We start from the raw sequence: 17,395 nt of genomic DNA, 5'->3' as shown, positions 1-17,395 counted from the left end.
AGGCCCTGCCCCTTCCCAGAGCAGCAGATTGATGGGGAAGGAGAAAGGCCTGGCCATCTTGGCCCAAATGGAGAAGGGTCACAGCTCCTGAGTGTCCTGTGAGGTTGGCCAAGGCTGTCATGTCACTGGATCTCCATCAAAGCTGGACTTCTCCCTCTGCCCACTTTTGCTTCCTTCCCCTTCCTTATAAAGATGTTGATCCCCCAAAGCACCCTTGAATAAACATCTAAATTCGACCTGAATCTGCTTCCAAGGAACCCAACTGTTCTAGTTTGCTAATGCTGCTGGAATGCAAAACACCTGAAATGGATTGGCTTTTATAAAAGGGGTTTATTTGGCTAACATTTACAGTCTTAAGGCCATAAAGTGTCCAAGGTAACACATCAATAATTGGGTACCTTCACTGGAAGATGACCAATGGTGTCTGGAAAACCTCTGTTAGCTGGGAAGGCATGTGGCTGGTGTCTGCTCTGGATTTCTGGTTTTGAAATGGTTTTCTCCCAGGACGTGCCTCTCTAGGCTGCAGTTCCTCAAAAATGTCACTCTCAGTTGCTCTTGGGGCATTTGTCCTCTCTTAGCTTCTCTGGAGCAAGAGTCTGCTTTCAATGGCCATCTCCAAACTGTCTCTCATCTGCAGCTACTCTCTCAGCTTCTGTGCATTCTTCAAAGTGTCCCTCTTGGCTATAGCTCCTCTTCAAAATGTCACTCTCAGCTGCACTGAGTTCCTTTTGTTTGTCAGCTCATTTATATGCCTCCAGTGATTTAATTTAGACCCATCTTGAATGGGTGGGGTAACACCTCCATGGAAATTATCCAATCAGATTCATCACCCACAGTTGGGTGGGGTGCATCTCCATGGAAACACGCAAAGAATTACAATATAATCAACACTGATACATCTGCCCACACAAGATTACATCAAAGATAATGGCATTTTGGGGGACATAATACATTCAAACTGGCACACCAACCTATGACACTAAACTACTACCAAGTTCTGGTCACACTGCTTCCTCAACATCCTTCAGGCCTGTCTACCTCCTGCTGTTAGAGCTTGAGTTCCCAACCAACTTCATATCTTGCTTAGAGAAGCAAAAAAGACCCCCAATTGATCTCTTTATCTAAAACTAAAAATGACCTTTTAAAGTGGAATTTGCACCCAACTTTAACCAAGATAGACCATATTCCAGACCTTAAAACAAAGCTTAACAAATTTTAAAAGATTTAAACACTGAGAACTCTGTCCTCTAACTATAATGACATTAAGCTAGAAATTGATACTAGATATGTGGAAAACCCCCCAAATCCATGGATAAAAGAAGAATTCACAAAGGAAATTAGAATGTATTAAGAGTACAATATAAAAGTTGTAAGATATAGCTAAAGCAGTTCTTAGAGGAAAATTTATAGCTTTAAATGCTTATATTAGAAAAGAAGGTAGGTCTCAAATCAATTATCCACACTTCCACCTTAAGAAACTAGCAAAAGAAGAGCAAAATAAACCCAAAGCAAGCAGAAGAAAAGAAATAATAAGGATAAGAGCAGAAATTAATGAAACTGAAAACAGAAAAATAGAGAAAAAAAATCAACGCAACCAAAAGGTGGTTCTCTGAAAAGTCAATAAAATTGATAAACCTCTAGTCAGATTGCTTAAAAATAAAAAAGAAAGAAGAAACAAACTACTAATAACAATAATGAAAGAGAACAGACTCTAAATACATTAAAAGGGTAATAAGGGAATCAAATACTTTATGCCCATAAATTCGGCAACTTAGTTGAAATGACCAGCCTTCAAAGACACAAATCATCAAATCTGAATGTATTAAAGTGATTGAATACTTTATGTATTAAAGTATTGTATGTTTTAAAGTAATTGTAATATGTCTATATGTACATGTATTAAAGAAATTAAATCTCAAATATTTTAATTGTGCAAAAAAGAGGTAATCTTATAGCAACTAAAACAGAAAGATTTTAAGAATTCAAGTTCACATAGTTTAGGGAAATATTCGGCAAAAAAGACTAGTTTAATATTTTTGGTTTAATAAAAAAGTTATGTATTTTCTGATTTATCACTATTAAGTATAATATATGCAAAAATTTTTATTCTGTTTGGGTATGTTTTTCCTTAATTTATACAGGTTTATTGATTGAATAAGTAAGTTCTAAATGTTTAAGATGACAAAAAATGTAAATTTGTTTTTAGACCATTATGACAAACTCGTTTTCAATATTAACTATGTCAACTTGAAGATAATGCCAAGATCTTTAGGTAAAACTTTGGAGTTAATTAATGGATATTGAAATACACCTAGATCATTTCAAAGTATGACAGCATACTGAATTATTGATTACTAAACATAATTTAAGTTTACATACTCTTGCTTCTTAGTTTTAGATGCTACAGGGAGACTATATATAATTGTGTCTGCTAATGAATGTGCTTATTTTCGCCACTTTGAGAAGCTGTTTACAGGGATGTTTATAGATACAGAAAGGTGTAGAAGGTTCATCAAAAGGGAATTTTATTTGTTGTGACCAAAGCTGGCTAAGGTTTGATGAGTTTATTTATGAGATTAAAAAAAAAAAACTCAAGTATTTAACATTATATTACATTATATTAATGCAAAAATAGGTTTGTTTTTCTGTCTGTAAAAAGGACAAAATTTTCTTGGAATATTGGTCTCTCTTAATAAGATGCTGGAAAAAATTATCGTGTTACTTTTTTGTGTGGTCTGCTTAGATAGCGAAGACTTTTTATTATCAGAATCATTTCCTGTGCTTTAGGTTGACTTTGCCACATCCTTGATTATTTAAGAAAATAACAGTTTCTTTTTTAGGAAAGAGTTAAAGTTCTTTACAATCATGTCTACTTTTTAAATCATTTATTGTCACTTTGGTTAAGTAGGTAGCTTAGTAATGTTCTCAGTCACCCATGATCCTCTCATAATCAGTGTTCAAATCTGACAAATTTGATATTTTGCATTTCCAAAATCAGATCCTAAATGATAACTTTTGTACCTAAAGCTGTCTTTGAGGTTTCCCAGAGGGCCCCTGGAAAATAACAAAGCATTTACTCTTCCGCCTTGTAAAAAAGACAAGTGCTGGAAATAATTGGGTTTACTTGATATGTTACTATCCATGAGTTGCATGAGAAGTGTTGTCAAAGCGGAAGAGATGCCTGGCCTTCCTTAGGTTGAATTTGTATGGGCAAAATGTTGTTAATATATTTCAGGAATCCTATGCTGTGTGGGAAGTTCCCAGAGAAGTGCCAACACCCTCACTTTGCATGTGTGTTTCTATTTATCTGGCTCCCGGTGCTGATGTACCTGGTATTAGGTGACAACGTTGTGTTAGTCATAATTCCAGCTATTTTTTTTTTTAAATGACAACTTGGTTGCAACTATACTTCTTCAATTCACATCTAGCATTTTCTAGGCCAGTGGTTTTCAACTGGGGACTCACCAGCACTTACCTATAGAGTTTTTTTCACATACAGATGTTTAGCACGTAGAATCATTTTACTTGATATATTCTTGGACTATTCTAACTATATGCTTGATATTTTCATGCTATAACTATGTCAGAATTATCACATTTTATATCCGAACTTTTTTCTCTGTAATGTTCATCTATTTTTTATAAACTAGATGTAATGTTCATTGTCTTCCTTGAAAATGGTGAAAACCAGTCATTATAATTGTTTTGTCTACATTTTTTAGACTGACTTTATTATCTTGTTTTGCATGATGCAGAAACAACCAGGTTTCCTTGTCAGTTTCATTATTCTTGTAATTAATTTTTTCTAGTAAAATTATTTTATTTAGTGGCACTATCCTTATCCAATAGTTTGAAGTAAACATTTACATTGTCTTCAATTGAATTGTATGCCACTTTCTTTTAGAATTTCCCATTTCTCACTGAAATAATTTCTAAACCACTCTGTGTGTTCAACCTTCTGTTTAATACTCAGCTATGGTTTTTGGAAAGGCCACAAGTCACCAGCTCCATGAGGTTGTTCTGGAAAATTCTCCCAGTATTTATCCAGAAGTATATGTTTGTGAAATTCTGGACCACCGTTTTCAAAGTTTAATTGTTAACAAACAGTCCCTGTAAATTGGGAACTCCTACACTTTCCCCCCTTTTGTTCACTGGGTCATCTCTTCAAAACCACTCTGAAAGGGCTGTTGATTTACTGAGCTAACCACTTACCAAATTCCACAGCCCAATGCGAAGGTGATTTCTCTGTTTCAGGAACCTCATCAGTAACTGCCTTAATATAAAAAATATTAAGTCTCTTCCCCTTGAATATATTTTTCCTAAAACATTTTCTAAGATCTGAGCGGTCTTCTCCTAGTCAAAATAATCATCGGATCCTTCATCTTTCGCTTTTGAAAACTACCAGTAATAGTTAACCACAGCCACACAGTCTTTTGTCATTTACAGACAGTGTTTTGTTTTACTCTGATGATTCACTTATCAGCCTGAGTACTTCATCTTCAGCAAAGAAGGACCATATCTGAGACCTGTAGAAAAGAACTGTGCCAGGTAATTTTGAGTACAGGCTTCTGAGTGGCATTGCTTTAAAAACTTTGAGACCCTACCCAGTGTCTGAGTCAGGATTTCCAGAACTCTAGTTGAGAAGTAGATAGGTTCACAAGACTGCAAACCCAAGGATTAATTAAACAGGATTACAGGAACTGATGGGGGATGATTGTGGGTTTTATTTGCAATATTGTTGATATTAAATGTTTTATTTTCTTAATTTATAAGGAACCCCTTTCTCTTTATTCTTAAGTTATGTATGACTCATAACAATTTTAATAGACTATATTTCTGTAAATGGAAATGAAACACTGGTAATTATCTTTTTCTCCCTGCCTGACCCCTCGAGAATTTGGAAGTTCTTATTGAATGTTCTTATTTTATGGCACTATGGTTATTTGCATAGATTCAATAAGAATCTGTCCTCCTCGTTACCAGGGCATAAAGAAACATAAAAAAACTGGAATGTCACATTTGAGAATGAGGCTCATTTAATCAGATGTGCCCAGACACTTTTCAGGAGCTAAGAATGACTATGGAGCCACTGCTTACAAAGCCCTTTTGCAAAACTGGCCTGTACTTGGCTTACAGGGTTCCCAGACTTATGATGAGTAAGGAAAGTCACTTCCTGGCAGGCATAGGAACTTGAAGATATTTGGGAGAATTTGAGAAGAGAGGAATTCACACAAATCTATAGGTGCTGCGGGTGAAGTCTGGTGGTGAGTTCCTGGCCTGGCTTCCTAGTCTTTTAAAAGTCCAATCTGAGGATTGTAAGATGGTGGAGTAGCAGACCCCAGGAATCGGTCCCTCTAGCAGAACAACCATTGAACTGGCAGGAAGTGTCTGAATCGACTATTTGGAACTCCGGAGTCTAGTGGAATACTGGGCAGCATCCAAGGAGGAGCAGGAGATGGACGGTGGTAAAATGCCATAAATACCAGTGAATTTCATTCTCCCTGCAGTGGCTTCCATCCCCCTTCCCCCAGGGGAACAGGAGCTCGGCCTCAGCTTGTTGGTGCCAGGACCGGTCATAAAGAACTAGCACTCTTTGGAGGGTGTGTGGTCTAATCCCAGATCTCTACCTTTGATGAGCTACTTCAGATCACTTGGGGCCAGCTCTGAGGTTGGCCATCGTTCCAACCCCCATGCGGCAAAAGCAGCCAAGGAATCTCAAAGACAGTATCCTTCCTCAAGACAGTAAAAGGGCTGTATTAACTGGGCAAGTGCTGAGTGAAGAAAATGCAGCGTCAAAAGCCATAGAAGCAGCTCCTGGTGCCCTTGCTGGCCCACCTCCACCCCCTCCACAATGCGGGGTGGAGCCAGTTTGCAATCTCAGTGTGGATCCCTGGCCCTGTTGCAGAGGAGGCAGAGTAGCCTCTGTGTGCAAGCTGGGGTGCATGTATGTTGGTGCCGGTCTATCAAATGGAAGTCTGAGACTGAGCCACAGTGCTTGTCTTGAGCTTACCCTCCCAGAGTTTGTCCTGAGGGCAGAGAAGTAGCTTTCTGACTAACTGTTAGGACAGTGTGAGAAACAATTAATTTCAAGCAGCCTGGAGTAAAGGACTAATTACATTAAGTCACACAAGAGAGCACCCAGGATGGATGAAAGACTATTTCAAAGGGAGTAGAGGGGGCATTTACTCCAACTCTTATAAACTGTGAACAGGGTAAGGCCTCTAGCAAGCACAAGCCCAGGAAAAGAAGCAGACTCCTTGGCTCCAGGCAGGCTTCGATAAGCCAGAGAGGACCCCATACTTCCTGTCTGCCTCGGGCTCATCTTCTTGACAGGAGGGCTAAGACCTGAAGGAGATAACTAGCTAAAGCAGAGCAAATTTTCAAAGACAGTGAAAGGTGCAAAAAGCACCTTTCTTTCTCTTGATTAGCTACTGAAATTAAATAAAATCTCCGTCATATCACTATCCAGATATAAACTTAAGGAAAAGACAGCTCAAGGAGTTAACACTTTAAAATATTAGAATGTACAGCATGCAACAAAAGACTACAAGACAAAAAAAAAAAAAAAAAAGGAAAAACAGGAAAAAGTGACCCATCCAAAGGAACAAGATAAAATTCAGAAATCATCAATGAAGAGGACAGACTTTGGACATACTAGACAGAGAATTTAAATAAATGATCCTCAGTATACTCAAGAAGATAACATTCCAAGAAGATTTCACACTAATCCTGCTGAAACTCTTCCCAAAAATTGAAGAGGAGGGAATACTCCCTAACGTATTCTGTGAGGCCAACATCACTCTTATACCCAAGTGCGGTTGTTTGAAGCTGTACGTACCCCAGAAAATCATGTTCTTAAAGCAAATCCATTCCTGTGGGTGTAGACTTATAGTAAGCAGGACCTTTGATGATGTTACTTCAGCGAAGGCATGGCCCAGGGTGGATCTTAATCCTCTTAATTGAGTACTTTATAAGAGAACAAAATTCAGAGAAAATAAAGAAAGCCATGGAAGCAAGAAGCTGAAAGCAACAAAACTGGAAGAGAATGGAGAGACCAGCAGATGCCACCATGAGCCTTACACTGTGGCGGAGGAGTCAAGTATCGCTGGCAGCTAGTCTTCGGGAAGAAACATCACCTGGATGATGCCTTGATCTGGACATTTTTCTCCACCTTGAAACTGTAAGCTAATAAATTCCCATTGCTAAGTCAACCCATTTCATGGTTTCTGCTTTCAGCAGCCTAGAAAACTAAAACACAAAGTACATCAAGATACCACAAGAAAAGAAAAGTACAGACCAACAGCCCTTAGGAATATAAATGCAAGAATCCTCAACAAAATACTAGCCAACTGAATCCAACAGCACATTAAAAGAATTATATACCAGGAGCAAGTGGGATTTATACCAGGTGTGCAAGGGTGGTTCAACACAAGAAAATCGGATAATGTAACATTAACAGATTGAAAGTGAAAAACCACATGATCATCTCAATTGATGCAGAAAAGGCATTTGACAGAATCCAGCTTCCTTTCTTGATAAAAACACTTAAAAAACTAGGAAGAGAGGGACTCTTCTTCAACACAATAAAGGGCATATATGAAAAACTCACCACTAGCATCATAGTCAGTGGTGAAAAACTGAAAGCTTTTCCTCTGAGATCATAATCAAGGCAAGGATGCCCACTGTCACCACTGGTATTCAACACTGTACTGGAAGCTGTAGCCAGAACATTTAGGTACGAAAAATTAAAAAAGGCATCCAAATTGGAAAGGAAGACATGAACTTTCCCTGTTTGCAGATGACATGCTCCTCTATACAGAAAATCCTGAAAAATCTGCAACAAAGCTTCTAGAACCAATAAGTGAATTCAACAAGTGGCAGGGTATAAGATCAACCCACAAAAATCAGTAGTGTTTGCAGACACTAGTAATGAACAATTGGAAGAAGATATCAAGAAAAAAATTTCCATTTATAATAGCAACTAAAAGAATCATACATCTAGGAATAAATTTACCCAAGAATATAAAGGAGTTGCACACAGAAAACTACAAAACATTGCTAAAAGAAATCAATGAATATTTAAATAAATGGAAGGACATTAAGTTTTCACAGATTGGAAGACTAAAAATTGTTAAAATGTCAATTCTACTCAAAATGATATCCAGATTCAACATAATTTGAATCCTTTTCCCAACAGCTTTCTTTGCAGAAATGTAAAAGACAATCATTAAATTTATATGTAAGGGTAAGGAGACTTGAACGGTCAAAACTATCTTGAAAAGCAAGGACAGAGTTGGAGGACACACACTTCCCAATCTTAAAATCTATTGCAAAGCCACAGTAATTGAAACAGCATGGAACTGGCACAGGAACAGATATACAGGTCAATGGAATCAAATTGAGAGTTCAGAAATTGACCCTCACATTTATGGCTAAGTGATTTTTTTTTAAATAATTATAAATTCTTTAATTCAGGTGACTCAAATTAGTTACAATTCATCTATGAGAATCTATAGTACAAATCTTTCAATCATCCACAATTAGGTCCAACAATTATTTAGGGTAAAAATTTTACAATGGTCATAGAAGATTTTATTCATATTCTTGAAAGGTACTTTTGTTCCCAGTAAATATTCCTTCACTATTTCTGTATATTTTAGGAGAACAAAAAAAGAAGTAACACCCAGTTACTTGACTTTTTGTTTTTTTCTTGCTTGAAACTGCTCTGTTTTGTTTTTTACAGATTTGATCAACATTGACAAGGCAGGATCAGTGGGCTTCTTCTGTGATTCCTTTTGAATCTCACTCTCTTTTTTCATTATTGCCTGAGTAAGTTCTTGTTCCTTTCGTTCTCTTTGCCGAGCTTTCTCCTCAAGGATTTTTTCCATAGCTTTTGTTTTCTTGAAATTGGGATCTGAGGGATCCAAATTGAACAAGTAGGAAGTATACATTGCTTGAAACCGTGCATCTTTAACATTTACCTCAAAGTCATCCTCTAATAATTCCTTCTTTTTCATGAGCTGTTTTTTCTTCTTTTTGCTCAGATTCTGATGTTCCACAATCTTGTTGTAATTGAAGTGTCTCTTGCTGTCTTCCTCCTCATCCATCATAAGCAAAGCCATTTCAGCCTTTTGTTTTTCTATTTCAGTTTCTTCCTCAGGAGATGTGCCATATTTTGTAGATTTCATTGATTTTTTCTTTATACCTGTTTTTTTAACTTCTTCAGCAAAGTATGAGTCATTCAAATCAACATCGGAGGGAAGGTCGTCTTCACTGGTCTCTTCAGCAAAAGCCTTTTGCTTCTTTTTCAGTCTTTTTTTCTCTTTCTTCTTCTCTAAGAATTGTTCCCAAGGAGTCAGTTTATCCTTTCCTTCTAATTTGTTTTTGACCATCTCTTCTGCACTCTCTTTAAGACCTGGAACCCACTTAATTTCCATTTCCATGTTGTTTTCTTTGCCTTTCGTTTCTTTTTCTTGAATACCTTGCAAAAGCTGCCTATATTTAGCAATTTGTTCTTCATCATCTTTTTGACTTTTCTTTGTCTTCCCACCATCCTCTTCATTGATTCCATCATCACCTTGTAGCTCCTCTTCTAGCTCCTCTTCATCTTCACTAGAGGAAGCTAAGTAGGCTTGAAAATCCATGTCCAAAAGCTCCTCCTTTTTAAACTTCTTATTGAGTGTTGTAATTCTTTCGTGATCAGTCTCATCCCAAGTGATCTCCACCGTAGACGTTCCCATTGCAGCAGATGTGAAATATTTTGGTTTATATGCTGTTAAATCCACTTCTGAGGCTATGTCCTTGGGCTCATCATCAAAAGCAATATCATCTGGTATAAACCTTAGATCTATGAAAGAACAACTACTTTCGAATTCCAGGCCATCACAATCCTCATAAATTTTACTGGCTGTTTCAGGAGAATCACAGTCTACTACTGTATAATAGTACTTCAGTCACTTGAACTGATAATCTCTCAGTTTTTCTCTAGAGGCCCAGTCCTTTTCAGGGGCATCTTCAGGAATGCTTAATAATTCTACTGGTCCTTGAACTTGCTCTTCCTGCATCCTCTCCTTTCCAAACTCCGAAGGATAAATCTTCACAGAAAATATAACACCCCCTTAGGTTTAAATGAATTAAACAGAGCCAGCAAATCTTTTGCCTTTAGTCTATCCCAGTCCATGTTGCAAACTGCTAATCGACGTGTAATCTCGTCAGCCCGAGGAGCATCTTTATCTAACTCTCTCCAAGCATGCTCAAAACCGGATTCCTCTGGAAGTAAATCTGCCATATCTTCTTCATCTTCAGAACTAGTTTCTATATTTCCTTTACCCCAGCAAGGTCAGGGCCACTGTCACTTTCATCTTCATCCTCCGCATCCTCCTCATCTTCCTCATCTTCATCTTCATTGTCGCCATCATCATCTGAAGTGCTACCAACCCCTATTTCATCTTCAGAGTCTTCATCATCTTCCATTTCACTAGCACTTTCTGAACCTTTCTCCGGAGCATCTTTATCAAACGTTTCACCATCTGTTGTGTTTTCCTCACTGTCTCCTCCCATTATGAGAGGAACCACTGACGGCATTTCTCTTCTTGTCTCAAAGCACTTGACCTTGGGAGATTTTACAGTTTCAGTGATGCCAGCATCTACCGTCCTTAGTTTTTCTCTGAGAGACAAGTCAGTACTATGCAGAACAATGTCTTTTTTGTCTTTGGTACTTTTTTGTGTAAATTCTTCACAATCCTTCTTGGGACTTTCTTTTGCATATGTCTTCTTGGACTTACATGAATTTTTCATTTTCTGAATTCTTTCAGAATTATCTAATTCATGTTTATTTCCAGAATCCTTTTGATTAATTTTCTTGGTTTCTTTGTTTTTCCTTTTCTCCTCATATAGATTTTTGAATTTATTCCTTTTGCAGTCTGGGATTTTTTCTTCTTCATTTTCTTTTGGTTCAATGTTTTGCTGTCTTCCTCGGAGAGATCTGAATCAGAATCTGAAAGGTCATAATAGCGTTTCAAGTCCTCTGTAGTGCTGTGGTTGATGGGGCGCCCTCTTTTATCCACGGCATAGTTCAATTTGAACTTTTTGTCATGAAACATGGCTCGAAATCTCTTGCCAATTTTGACTTTTCTATCTTTTTCTGGCATTTCCCAAAATCTTGGGTCCTTAGTAACTCGGGTAAACCGCTGATCACTCATTATTTCTTGTTTGGATGCCATTTTTAAACGTCTATACTGGACAAGTGCTTGAAGAAACCAAATACTTCTCAAGCCCAGCCACAGTCACCAACACTGATCCTCTCCGAGTCTCCTAAGTGATTTTTGATAAGGGTGTCAACTGCACCAATTTGGACAGAATAGTCTCTTCAACAAACAGTGCTGGGAAACCTGGATCTCCATATGCAAAAGAATGAAAGTGGACCCCCACCTTATGCCATATACAAAAATCAACTCAAAATGGATCAAAGAGATAAATATAAGAGCCAGAACTATCAAACACCTGGAAGAAAATGTAGGGAAGCAACTGCAAAGATCTCATGGTAGGCAATGGTTTCTTATTCTTTATACCCAAAGCACATGCAACAACAACAACAACAACAAAAAACAGATAAATGGACCCTCTTCAAAATTAGAAATTTTTATGATCAAAGGACTTTGTCATTAAAGTAAAATGACAACCCACACAATGGGAGAAAATTTATTTGGGAGCCACATATCTAATAAGGGTTTAATATACAAAATATACAAATAAGCCCTACAATCAAACAATGAAAAGACAAACCATCTAATTAAAAAAAAATGGGCAAAAGACTTGACAGACGTTTCTCCAAAGAAAATATACAAATGGCCAAAAACGCATGAAAAGATTCTCAACATCATTAGCCAATAGGGAAATGCAAAGCAAAAACCACAATGAGATACTATTAGAATGGCTACTATAAAAAAAAAAACAAAACAGAAAATTACAAGTGTTGGAGAGGATGTGGGGAAACAGGAACATCCACTCATTGCTGGTAGGAATTTAAAGTGGTGCAACCACTGTGAAGGACAGTTTGGTGGTTCCTCAGAAAGTTAAGTATGGAATTGCCATTTGACTCAGTAATCCCACTATTCAGTATATACCCCAAAGGTTGAAAGCAGGGACTTGAATAGATATTGCACACCAACATTCATGTTGGCATTATTCACAACTGCCAAAAGATAAAAGCAACTCAAGTGTCCATCAACCAATGAATAGATAAACAAAATGTGGTGTATATATATCATATGCATAATATGAAGGAATGAAGATCTGATACATGCAACAACATGGATGAACCTTGAAGACAGGTTCTCTATAGCAACAGTCTCATTAAAATCATGTTGAGTGAAGTAAGCTGGACACAAAAGGACAAACGTTGCAGGAGTTACTGATATGAAATAATTAGAAGAAGCAAAATCATAGAGTCAGAGACTAGAATATAGGTTACCATGTTATAGGGTGAGGACAGGAAATGGAGAGTTAATGATTAAATTGTACAGAGTTTCTGTTTGAGTTGATGGAAAAGTTTTGGTGATGGATGGTGGTGATGATAGCACAACATTGTGGATGTGATTAACAGCAATGAATCATATATTTGAATGTGGTCAAAAGGGGAATTTTTTGTTGTATATATGTTATCAGCATAAAATTGAAATAAAAGCAAAAATAAAAAACGTAGGACTGTACAACACAGAGACCCTTAATGCAAACCATGACTTTAGTTAACAGTACAATTATAAATATGTTCTTTCATCCATTGTAACAAATGTACCACACTAATGCAAGGCGTTAATAATAGGGCGATATATGGGAACTCTGTCTTTTTCGTATGAATGTTCTGAATATCTACAACTTTCTCTAATTAAAAAAAAAAGAGAGAGAACAATATGAGATTCCTTCTGAGAACTTCCAGCAAAGATATCTTAGACAGGCCTATATGGCAAGTAACCATTTTGTTACTCCTGTGTAAACAATTGGGCACTGGCACCCTACCTCGAGAAACTCGATGAGGGGAGCTGCTGCCTGACCCCTGGAACCCATGGGCCTGCTCGCCCTGCTCAGGCCTCCACTCCCAGCTCTCTCTTTAATACAAATGTTGATACTGACGTTTCTTATTCCACTTTAGGCATCCTCTTTCAGGATGTCCATTCTCCAGGACCCCAAGACAACTGACCTTCGCCACCACCTTCCAACAGATGGTTTAACTGGTTTTGGGAGCAAGACCAACAAGCGTCCCCAGGGGACTCTTTCCTAGAGACTACTTCAGCCCTCAGGATGATAATGACTCTTTCTGGTTGCTCACTGACAAAGGACAGTCTATTCGTCTTGAACAAGAAGAGGGGGATTGACAATGCAGAACTTTATCTGAGCCTTTTGCTCCAGGAAAGCAGAAGGCTGAGAAACCCCCTCACCCTGTACTCCTAGAAGCCACCTGCCTTCTCACACTCTGAGATAAGACCCATCTGCTCCCTTTCTCGACCAGTCCCTTCTTTGTAAAATCCCAAGTTTGTTCCCTCTTTTCTAAGATGTTCCTCATTAATGAATGTTCTTTCTAATGCAACAGTTTGATTAAAACCAGCTCCTTAACTGTCAGATACATTTTATCTTTCACACTTCCCAACTCATTCTATGAGGCCAACATTACCCCAAGAATAAAACCAAACAAAAACATCACAAGAATTCTACAGATTAGTATTCCTCAAAAATATAAATACAAAAATCCTCAACAAAATACTAGCAAATCATATCCAGCAATATATAAAAAGCTGGGTTTGACCCAGGAATGCAAGGCTGATTCAATATTATAAAATCAGTAGTGTAGCTCACCAAATTAACAAATGAACAAGAAAGATCAATTCAACAGAAGAAAGCATGTCAGCAAACTAGGAATAGAAGAGAACTTATTTAACCTGATGAAGGGCATCTATAAAAACCCCACAACTAACATCATAATGAGAAGAGAGTGACTGTTTTCTTCTTTCCTTTGGAAAAAAGCCAGGACATCCTCTTTTCACCACTCCATTCAACATCATACTAGAAGTCCCAGCCAGTACAATAAAGCAAGAAAAAAAAAAAAAGAAAAAAAGAAATGAAAGGCACACAGATTGGAAAGGAAGAAATAAACAGTCTCTCTTCATAGACAACATGTCTGTCTACATTTCATATCTCCACGAACACCTCAAACAACCGAAGGAAGAAAAAGAAGCTTCTAATGAGTGAGTTTACAAGGTTGCAGGATTCAGGGTCAATATTCAAAACTCAGTTCTATTTCTATATGTTAGTTATGCACAACTGAAATTCAAAATATAGAAAAAGGACCATTTACATAGCATTGCAAAAATAAAATACTTATATATATCTAAACAAATATATGCAGGAGCTGTATGCAGAGAACTACAAACCGCTGATAAAAGAATTTTAAAAAGAGACCTAAATAACTAGAGAGAGGTACCACATTCAGAAGAATCTTAAAAGAGGATCTAAATAACTAGAGAGATGTATGATGTTCATAAACTGGAAGGCTCCATATTGTTAAGATGTTAATTCTCCCCAAATTGATCTACAGATTCAACATAATGCATATTAAAACTGCATGAGGATATTTTGTAGATGAATAGGTTCAAAAATATTTATGGAAAGTAAAAAAAAATTAGAGTAACTAAAACACTATTGGAAAGAATTGAATTGAAGGACTTATACTACCTGATTTCAGGTCATACTATACACACGTATAGTAATTAAGACAATGTGGTATGGGCAAAAGGATAGACACATAGATCAAAGGAACAGAATAGAGAGTCCAGAAACAGACTCATGCAAATAACGACAATTTTTGACAAAGGTACAAAGGCAATTCAATGGGGAAGACAGCCTTTTTAATAAATAGTACTGTGACAACTGGACATGCATATACAAAAAAATGAACCTCAACCCAGATCTTACACTTTATACTAAAATTAACTCAAAATGGATCATAGGTTTAAGCAAAAAACATAAAAGTATAAAAACTTCTTGAAGAAAATTGGATAAACTCTTTATGACCTTAGATAAGGTAAAGTGTTCTTAGATATAACACCAAAAATATGATCCATGAAAGAAAAAAACAATAAATTGGATTTTTCAAAATTGCAAATTTTGCTTTAGGATAAACACTGTTAAGAGAATGAGCAGACAAGCCAGAATGGGAAAAAATATTTGCAAATCTGTCATATCTGACAAAGTACTTGTACTCAGAATATATAAAGAACTTGCAAAACTTTGCAATAAGAAAACAAACAACCTAATAAAAAAATGGGCAAAATAACTGGACAGCTCACCAAAGAAGATATACATATGTCAAATAAGTAAGTGAAGAAATGTTCAATATCAGTATTCACTAAGGAAATACCAATTAAAACCGAATGAGAAACACAACCAATAGAGTGGCTTTTAAAAACTTCAATATTAAGTGCTGGTGAGAATACAGAGCAATTGGAACTCTCCTACATTGCTGATGGGAATGAAAAAGAGTTTGGCAGTTTCTTATAAAGTAAAACATACACTTACCATTATGACCCAGCAATTCACCCCTAGGAATTTACCAAGAGCAATGAAAACTCATGTCCATACAAAGAATTTGTATACTAATGTTCAAAGCGGCAATATTTGTAATAGCCCCCAAATGGAAATAATGCAATAACTAGTGACCTGATAAACTGTGGTACATCCATTCAATGGAATACCTGTCAGCAGTTAAAAGGAAAAAATCTATTTATACATGCAACAATATGAATGAATCTCAAATGCATTACCCTAGGTGAAAGATTCTAGACTCAAAATGCAACAAGCAGTATGATTCCATTTACATGACATTCTGCAAAGGGCAAGTCCATAGTGATGGACAATAGATTAGTGGTCAGCAGGGCTTCAAACCCCAACATGGATAGAATCATGTAGCCCACAAAGACATGTTCAAGTCCTAAGCCCTGGTCCTGTGGGTGTGAACCCATCTGTAAATAAGACCTTTGAAGATGTTATTAGTTAAGACAAGGCCAAATGAATCAGGGTGGTCTTAATCCAATAGATGCGGGTCCTTATAAGGAGAGGAAATTTGGACACAGGAGAAGACGTGCAGGGAGATAGATGGCCATGAGATGGAGGCAGAGATTGAGTTATAGACTGTTATCAAGCTCCAACCAAAATGCTACAGACTTCTGAAAAAAACCTTGATTTATTTGGACTTCCAGCTTCCAATAGTATAGGACCATACACTCCTGTTGTTTAAGCCAACTACTCTAGTGCTTTGTTACAGCAGCCTGGTAAACTGACATAGCTCCCAGTATTGTGAGTCCATATTTCTTAGCAGGGAGACTGGTCTTCTTGTCTCCAGCTTTGTCTCTTGCCGTGCTCCTCTTTCCATGCTACTTGCAGTTCCTGCATCCTGACACAGTTCTTAGCACAGCAAACACAGGCTTCCTTCCCTTCACTCATGGCTAAGCACCTGTTCATGTTGGTCCTCTCAGAAGCTTTTCTACTCCTTACCACAGCTAACTTGCAGGCATTAAGATTCAGGCAGTACCTCCTCCTAAAAGGTTTCTCTGGACCATTTCTTCCTTCCCCATACACTCTCTTCCCAAAGTAGGTTTCCCCTTCTGTGCTTTCTCTTCTGTGCAATCAAATGTTGACTCAGCAGGCCTGGAGTGTCCAAATCCTGAACAGTCCAAAGGAAGGAATGGCCCCTGACCAGCTCCTGGGAGACAATCACCAAGTCCTTAAATGGCTCATCTGATAAGAGTATATTTGTCCACCTGGGGCCCTGGCCATGCCAGATAGCCTATGCTAATGCTGTGACTTCTGTGGAATCTTTGGGCTATGCTGTATCAGTTTGACCTCTGGAGGGACTGGGGACTGAGTTCTGAAGTTGGGTATATGGGTGCTTCACGCCTACATGACTGACGCCCAGTAAAAACCCTGGCTGCCAGGGCTTGTGTGAGCTGCCACGGTTGGCAACACTTCTCACTGGGAGAATTAAATGCACAACATGTGACTCCGCTGGGAGAGGGCAACTGGAAGCTCATGTCTGGTCTCTCCTGGACTTACCTCTGCTGACTTTGATCTGTACCCTTTTGCAGTAACAAACTGGAGCCATGAGTATAAGAGCTTTGCTGAATTCTGGGAGTCCTTTTAGTGGATCATGGAGCCTGGGCGGGGCCCTGGGGTCCGGCACACCATCCCACTGGGTTTACTTCTTTTTTTTTTTTCCTGATTTTTTTTTTAAAACTTTATTTATTGAAAAATTTAAAAACAAACACCCCCCCCCCACATTTCAAACAAAACAAAACAAAGGAATAAGAAAAACAACCTAAAGTAACTCTTTCCTTCCAACATGTTT

The 17,395-nt window shown here is 37.7% G+C and overlaps 2 protein-coding genes across 3 annotated transcripts in view; both read right to left on the bottom strand.

The window, feature by feature from the left end:
* Nucleotides 1–17,395, bottom strand: part of ARHGEF4 (Rho guanine nucleotide exchange factor 4) — a 251,456-nt gene that overhangs the window by 51,050 nt on the left and 183,011 nt on the right. The gene's annotated exons all lie outside the window — the stretch shown is intronic.
* On the bottom strand, nt 8,530–11,307 carry LOC119544755 (ESF1 homolog). The gene is given in 4 exon segments (XM_037850271.1): nt 8,530–10,120; nt 10,123–10,332; nt 10,335–10,904; nt 10,907–11,307. Coding segments are annotated over 4 exon segments (2,529 nt in total). The 5' UTR covers nt 11,223–11,307; the 3' UTR covers nt 8,530–8,687.

Source organism: Choloepus didactylus, chromosome 9 (assembly GCF_015220235.1).
Source record: "Choloepus didactylus isolate mChoDid1 chromosome 9, mChoDid1.pri, whole genome shotgun sequence".
Lineage (NCBI taxonomy): Eukaryota > Metazoa > Chordata > Mammalia > Pilosa > Megalonychidae > Choloepus > Choloepus didactylus.
This window is presented reverse-complemented; position numbering and strand designations above follow the sequence as displayed.